The sequence below is a fragment of the Kryptolebias marmoratus genome, linkage group LG17 (genome assembly GCF_001649575.2).
Source record: "Kryptolebias marmoratus isolate JLee-2015 linkage group LG17, ASM164957v2, whole genome shotgun sequence".
NCBI classification, from domain to species: domain Eukaryota; kingdom Metazoa; phylum Chordata; class Actinopteri; order Cyprinodontiformes; family Rivulidae; genus Kryptolebias; species Kryptolebias marmoratus.
In genome coordinates, this window is record NC_051446.1 from 6,981,171 (window position 1) to 6,988,753 (window position 7,583).

At 36.6% G+C, this 7,583-nt stretch overlaps 1 protein-coding gene across 1 annotated transcript in view; it reads right to left on the minus strand.

Annotated features, from left to right (window-relative positions):
- Positions 1–30: 30 nt before the first annotated feature.
- The window catches only part of fasn (fatty acid synthase), a 46,424-nt gene continuing 38,871 nt past the window's right edge, over positions 31–7,583 (minus strand). The window contains exons 40-42 of the mRNA XM_017437049.3: positions 6,039–6,137; positions 5,394–5,645; positions 31–3,747 (exon numbers count right to left, since the gene is read on the minus strand). Of these exons, the coding sequence (XP_017292538.1) occupies positions 3,610–3,747; positions 5,394–5,645; positions 6,039–6,137 (489 nt within the window). The 3' untranslated portion in view covers positions 31–3,609. The remainder of the gene's footprint in view (positions 3,748–5,393; positions 5,646–6,038; positions 6,138–7,583) is intronic.

Here is a 7,583-nt window from a genome sequence, read left to right on the forward strand (position 1 = left end):
TGGTTAACAAGAGACAGCCACGACAACGAGGACTTTTCAAAACATTAACTTTATTTACGAACATTTCCCCACATTGAGATCTCAGTTCTTTCAGAAAACATTTTCTTTGACATTTGCTTTAGCACACTTGCCATTCTTCCTCTTATGCAACTTTTAGTTACCATTCTAGTTTTAGCCAGCTAGCCTTTTGCTATTTTTAGCTTTTAGTTAGTTACTTTTATTTTTATAGCTAGCCTTTTGATACAATTAGCCAGTCTTTTGCTATGCTTAGCATTTTGCTCTTTTGAATTTTTGACTAAAGTTCTGCTTCTTTTAGTTTCAGCTTCTTCAGCAAAGTCAGTCAGCACTCAGCATTTTTGCAGAAAATGCAGTTTCTCTAGCTGAGTATGTCTAAAGCAAGGCTAAACAATAGACAACTTGTGGTAGTACAAGTGAATTTTTTCTTTTCTTCCTGATGTTACAGCTGCTTCGGGCTGCTACGTCTCACTGACCTTAGTGGGTTTTTCTTTCTTTGATCTTCTATCCTCATCTAACCTTTATCATCATGGTGCTTTCACCTTGCTTTGTTTAATTACAACTACAATGTCAGTATTGAAGAATAAAACAACATTCTTTTCCTTAAAATGATTCAGAGTCTGAAACACAGGGTTTAAAAAAGTTTTTTACACAACCTGCCTTCTGCATTTACTCTTCTGTAACATTGACATTTGACTGACTCGTGAAAATAAAACCAACAGTCATGGAGTTGATTGCTGGGAGGTCTTTATTAATCTTAATTAAAGTTATCGTACACACTACGGAAGCAAAAGAAACACGTTTTCACTTCTTCTCATTGCAATCGCTCTTCACTGACCAGATTAAAGGTCTCAGAGGACAGGATATGAAGACACAAGGTGCGGGTGTGGGAGATTTTTTTTTTTTTTAACCAGACAAAGTCCCACAACAAAGACGGTTCAATCGTTCGCACACAACAGTCGTTTACGACTTTTGATTACATGCTACATACAGACGGTGATTCTTTTGATATTATTTGTGTAAACAAGGTGGACCTAACACATGGGGCTCCACCACGGAGGAGGTTTAAAGGACTGAAAAACAGCATCACAGCAATGCAGTTCTGAAACTTAATAGATGTTTGAAGTCAAGAAACTGTTTGGAAAGTGAAACAAAGGGATAGTTCCGATGTTTTAAATGGTGGGTTTGGAGAAACTCGTCTTCAATCGGTATCGAAAAGGCTACTTCGCCACCTTTTACACAAGCTAATCATACCAAACGTGTTTCTACATGAACGTCAGCCACTAAATGGGAATCAATTTCAGTGTAGCTTGAGTTTAATCAGAGCTAAGCTGTTTCCAATCTGCATTGCTGTGGTGTCTGAACTACGTTAAGATGTTTTTGTCGTTTAGATGATTTTCTGTTTCTTTTACTTCCTATTATTATTTTACAGGTCGGTTTTATTTGGGACAGAACTACTGTCTGTAACAGGAAAAGGGCTAATTAGACACTTCTTCCTAAAGGTGCTTCTAGGAAACTGAAAAAGTTGAAACCAAACTAAAATTAAAAGAAATTTTGCTATTAGGTTAAATGTGCAATACAAAGATATACATATAAAACACAATGGGTTTAAAAAAAAACTACACATGAATAAAAGCTTGTTGTTGAATTAACTATGTTTTAGCAGCTTTTTATAAAAAGGTTAGTTTGCAGTAAATTTCAGATGAGTGGTTTGTTCCAAATCTTCACTTCTTTCAGAGAACAAAAATGTTTTTACAAAATAGTTTTAAAAAGGTGGAGAAACAAGTCAATTTAAACATTTAAATAGGAACTTGACGCACCAAAATCAACAAAAATGTTATTTTTAATTGAAAATGTAGCATTTTATCAGGAATCATTAATGCTCTTTTGTAAAAAGACTCCTCTGATTTTATTGTAGCTTGGTTGGCCTGAGAGCAGGCAGAAAAATCATTAGACAAATGCTAAAATATACTGAATTAAAAAAAAAAAACAGTTGAATGTTCAAAGGTTTATCATAACAATTAAAAGTAATACTTTTCATTTTCGAAATAATTTTACTGTGGCTTTTAAAGTGTTGGTAAGAGTATAGGATTGTCCCTGCTGCTACAGAAAGCTTTTAATAAAAACAGATACTTGTTCTTTTCTCAGTATTTAGAGAGAAGAATGAGGCACACGGAAACATTTTCCAAATTTGAGATTAGATCTTCTGCAACAGCGTCACAAATTTGACCAGAAATATAAACTATGGTGTCATCAGCGTACAGTCGTACACCAAGATCAGGACTCCCAACTGGATGGTCTTTAAAGTACGAGATAAAAAAGATAGGGCTTAAAATAACTCCCTGTGGGATTCCTGATTTAATTTTCATAAAGAGACTTCATATTATCAATCACAACAGGCAGATACTTTAGTTATAAATAAAACTATGGTAGTGATATATAGGATAATTTAAATTTTAAGTTTTTTTTACTGTATTACACACATTTTGAGACCCAAGAACACAGCATGTACAGTATTTCTTTTATGATGTGATTGTTTTCTTGTTTCTAAGAGTTGATTCCAGGGACTTGGAGAAAAAAAAGAAGTCTGAATCTATTTTAAAGTTCTGATAAAGGGACTTGTATTGTTCGGTGAGAAGTTTTAGTAGATTGATAAACTGAATTTGAACAGGACACCAGCTGCATTTTAATTTATAACAACATTTTTTAAGACCTCATTCCATTTGACTTTCATTAATTCACTCTCAAGTTCAAGAAAAGCTTTTTAAGGAATTTCAAGTCAGTCTGGAAAAAAAATTGTGAAATTATTTAACAGGATTTTTGTCAGTGTTCTTGCTATTAATATCAGATTATGATCACGCAAGCCACTAAATAAATTATATTTCAGTTAAGTCTGTCAAGTTTATAAAAAAAACCAACTAAACCTATAGGTGTCTGGTTAGTATTTCTTGTTTAACGAGTTACTCATGTTGGCTGAACAGGTGTAAACTATTAGTCTCTTCTGAGAAAGACATTTTGCTACAACTATGTTCAAGTAAACAGCCACAACAAACGCTGATATTTTGTTTTATCAATCATTAATAATAAATCGGTTTGTCCGGTTAAAATTTCAGTATGGTCTCCTTTATCAAGTGGTTCAGGCTAAAACAAATGTCAACCAAAATAAATTCATCAACCAACTGATTGTATTGTATTAGGGAGGAGCTCCTATTTTGTTTTCTTTTTCGTTTTTCATCCATAACAAATTCATTAAATATGAATACTTCCAGTGTTGTATTGCTTAAAAAGAAACAGACATGTATGTATACCTGCCTACAGCTGACTCTAGAACGATAAATGATTTAAAAGGAAAAACATGTTATAATAAAATAATAAATCGTAACATTATGTGTAACTAACACCTTATTTAGAACGAACAGACAAACTTTAATAAACATAAATCTATTACAAACACGGTTTTTTATCACTTCAGTAACTACTGAGATTAGAAAAGCTGCTACACCTTTCAGTTAGAATGAGCTTTGACTTGATCCTCACTGGATAAAAATGGGTTAAATCTGCAGATCCTGGATCAGAGAAGATTCTGCGCCATCTTTAGCTTTCCCTTGACGTGACCTGCAGCCGGACCAATGACTCGTAAACGATGCTGCTGATAGACTCCACTCCCTCAGCCTCCAGAAGAGAGCGGTGGTCTCCCTCGATGGTGTGAACTGACACGTTTCCATCGCAAACCTGAGCAAAGACATTCAAGACAGAGCCAGGTAAGACTTCAAACACAGGAGGAATCCACGTGATCATTTTAACCAGCTCGCGAAAACTGAGCAGAACTCAACACGGTGCAGGCTGGCTTATATTAAAAGAGTAATGCACCAGGGAATTAAACACTGAGTTTGATGGGGCTCACCTACAGTCCTGCTCACCATTATTGGCACCCCTTCATGATTTGCATAGCTGAGTAAATATCTTTATGATCATTCATTGGTTAATTCATGTCATATGTGTGGAGGCAGTCCATCACAAGTGATCTTTATGTGTGATTTGCAACAGGTGAGCCGAATTGGGTTTTCATATTAATTTGCAGCAAAGGGTGCCAATACCATTGGCATTTTCTTTGTTTTCCTCATAATGTTTATCTTTTTAAATGTTTTTGATCATTTGCTGTTTTGCATCAAGCACAAGCTATCAGCAATAAAATGTTGTTTCACTTGATGAATTTCCTTCAGTAAATATTCCATTATATGTACTTAAACTTCATGGGTGCCAATAATGGTGAGCAGGACTGTATGTCTGGCATGTGGGGCGAACAGATGTTGGAACCCTGTGGTAGGTGAGGACACCCAGACACATTTTGAACTTTCTGGTCTCTAAAGGCACGCAGCACCAAGGGAGGATCGCTGTACTGTGTGCCAAACATTACAGAACCCCATGACATCTGTTATCTTCTAACCACACACAGGTGTTAAAACTCTTCACAACACCCTGTCTCACCCCACACCGTGTTTCACTGATTGACATCGGCAGGACAACAGGCGCCCAGGTGCAGGCCGACAACAACACCAGCAGAGCCCGGCGACGGCTGCGTTTGGAATATTGCTGGAACCAGGAGGCGTGGACGGATGATGAGCGGTGTTGTACCATGATCAGTGATGAATCGTGCTTCTGCACACAGATGACTGTCGGGAGCACTTATAGCAGCACCGAAGGGAGAGGACCAATGATGTAGAGAGACACACCGGTGTTACTCTTAGGAAGCCACAGGGTCTGACTTCAGGTCACCCCTGTAATGTCTAGTAATTCGTATCAATGGACTTGTTCCCAGAGGGGTGGGGGTCATGATCTAATTTTAGTTGTGTCGCATCGCAGTCATAGAGGTTTCTGAATTTATTTTTAAATATCAAAAATCTGTTACTCTGTGCTGCCACTTTAGGAAAGTCAGCAGAGTAGTTACTGTGTGATGCTGTCTGACACAGTGGGATTACGATAGCAGACACATGCTGCAGTAAAGCTGTAAGTTTTCACATCTTTTATATCGTTTCTTCATTCAACCCTGAAGAATATATATGTCTGTAAATAATAGTTGATGTTATAACATGATGGCCTTTAGTGATGGATTGATTAATAGGGTATTATGATATGTTATACTCTTTATTAGGCATGACAAAATAAAATCAGTGTTTATTTATTTTAAAAAAGCCATAGTTAGTTAAGTTTCAAGACAATTGTAATGCATCAATAATGTTTTTTTATTCACATCACAGCCCTTTGAATCATAATCAAATTAAATCCGGAGGTCTTTCAAAACAGGTGCTGCTGTCAGTGTGTGTAATATTTTGTGAATTTTGTCCTCATGAATGTACAGAGAAAGACGTGCATGTTACCTCGCTAAGTTTGTAGTCGTCTCCCAGGTTTTGCTCGTATTCACTGCTGGTTTTTGCCCGCAGTAGAGTAACATCGCCATGGTATTTCGTAGCAGGGACGTAGACATCAGCTGCTTTCAGCTTGTAGTAAAAAGTGGAGGCTGCAAAGCTAAGCGAGTCACGGTTGATGTTTTTATGACTTGAGGAGATGAGGTCCACAGCCACCTTGACGCGGGCATTCAGGTCTGAAAGTGGGACAAGAGTCTCCAAAATCTGGAGATTAAGAGAAGGAAATTAGAACAGATTGCTTCCATTATTTAGTCCCTTTTTCAAACTTGTACAGGAAATAGCATGGTGCCCACATAGAGCTGGAGAGTCTTTTCTTTTTTCTCCATGTCTAATGATCAACCTCAAATCACAATCGTTTTTTAACACAGAGAATTATACTAAGTGTAAAAAAATCTAAATAATAGTATTTCAAAGATAAAAAAGGATAAATACACTATGTTTAAAGATTTTATAGTCTTCACAATTAGTGAAAAAGAGCTTTTAATTATTTATACAGACACTCTTTTCAACCATTTAAAGGTATTTTGTTTTAAGTTTATTAGCAGCTTGTGGAAAAGGCTTCTATCTGTGTGTGACTTTGTTTCAGAGGCTGAATACCTTTTTGTAATCGATGTCAGTGAACTGCTGGATGAAGGCACACAGGGCCTCAATTTCAGCCTCAGATTCGTTACCTGGAGTCAGTTTAGCTTTGTAGCTCTGGAAAACAAAACGAGTTAACTTAATGTCAATATTTCTACAAACTACATCTTCATTTGATGCACATCTAATTCAAGCCTCGAAGGAATGAATATCGCTCAGATTATTTTGAAACAACAGAGTTTTCGCCATATTGGTTAAATCTTGTAAATTGTGATTTGCACAATCTCATGGGATACTGTGAGATGTGTTAGTGCTTCAAGTATGTGTTGAGGATGACTCTCAGCTACTACCACACCAAATTTTAGCTCAATATCTGAAAAACTGGCTGAATTATGGACATTTTTTGTGTCAGCTACAATGCATTAGCCTTCAACATCCAATGATTACAAAAATAAACAGCACATGGTATAAAGTGTAACAATGTAGTAATAGAAAACACAGATCATGATTAGCTTTTAATGGTCCTTCTCAGGTCAAGAAGTAAAAAAAACAACCAGGTGTAATGTGCACCAAAAATTTAAGGGTCAATAAAAAAGTCTCCAGTTGTGGCTGTGAATGCAAAATTAGATTGTGGTAACTTGTTTTTACTATGTGCTGCAAGATGGTCATGTAATATACGTATGTGTCTGAGCACATTCTGAGGTCAGGTCAAACTGCCCTTTCACTGATACAGCTCTCTGGCTCCAACAAAGGCTGGTGTCCCGAGCTGATAACTGTGTTGGCAGGTGATTGTAACTGTATAATAAATATTACAATCATTATCTTTCCAGCAGATATTTGCTGGTGTCTGGCTCTGGTGGTAGGAGGTGTCTCACTTCATGAAGTTCTTTGCTCAGAAATGAATTAAAAAAAAAATACTCAGGAAGTGTCAGGACCTTCCAGATATTTACAGAAGGCTCTGAGTTGACTTAATAATAATAATAATAATAATATTTACAAAAAAGTTAAATAGTTTATTTTAATCATTTTAACAAAATAAATGGAAATAATCTAATGCTTGTGCTTGTTTTCTGTTGGTAAAGAAATAACCAATCAGGTTTTTTTTTACAGTGCAGATTTTGGGCAGAATTTGTCCAACCGAAAGATGTGCATTCATGTCAGAATCTCCAAACCAGCAAAACAAATGACAAATGATTTGATCAACCAATCAGAGTTAGAGTTTTTGCCAATGAAGATTGGCTGATTCATGTATGGGGTGTAACTAGTGGTTATCCACACCTTAGGCTGCAATAAAATTAGGTGGATCTATATATATATATATATATATATATATATATATATATATATGGATATATGTGGATATGGTGGATAAACAACAGAGGAAAGCAGTTGTGGTGGATGTAGCAATACTGAGTGATTGCAACATCAGGAAAAAGGAGCACGAGAAACTGGAGAAATACCAGGGCCTCAGAGAGGAACTGGAAAAGGCCTGGAAGGTAAAGACCACAGTGGTGCCTGTGGTCATCGGGGCCCTAGGGGCAGTCACCCCCAAACTGGAGCAGT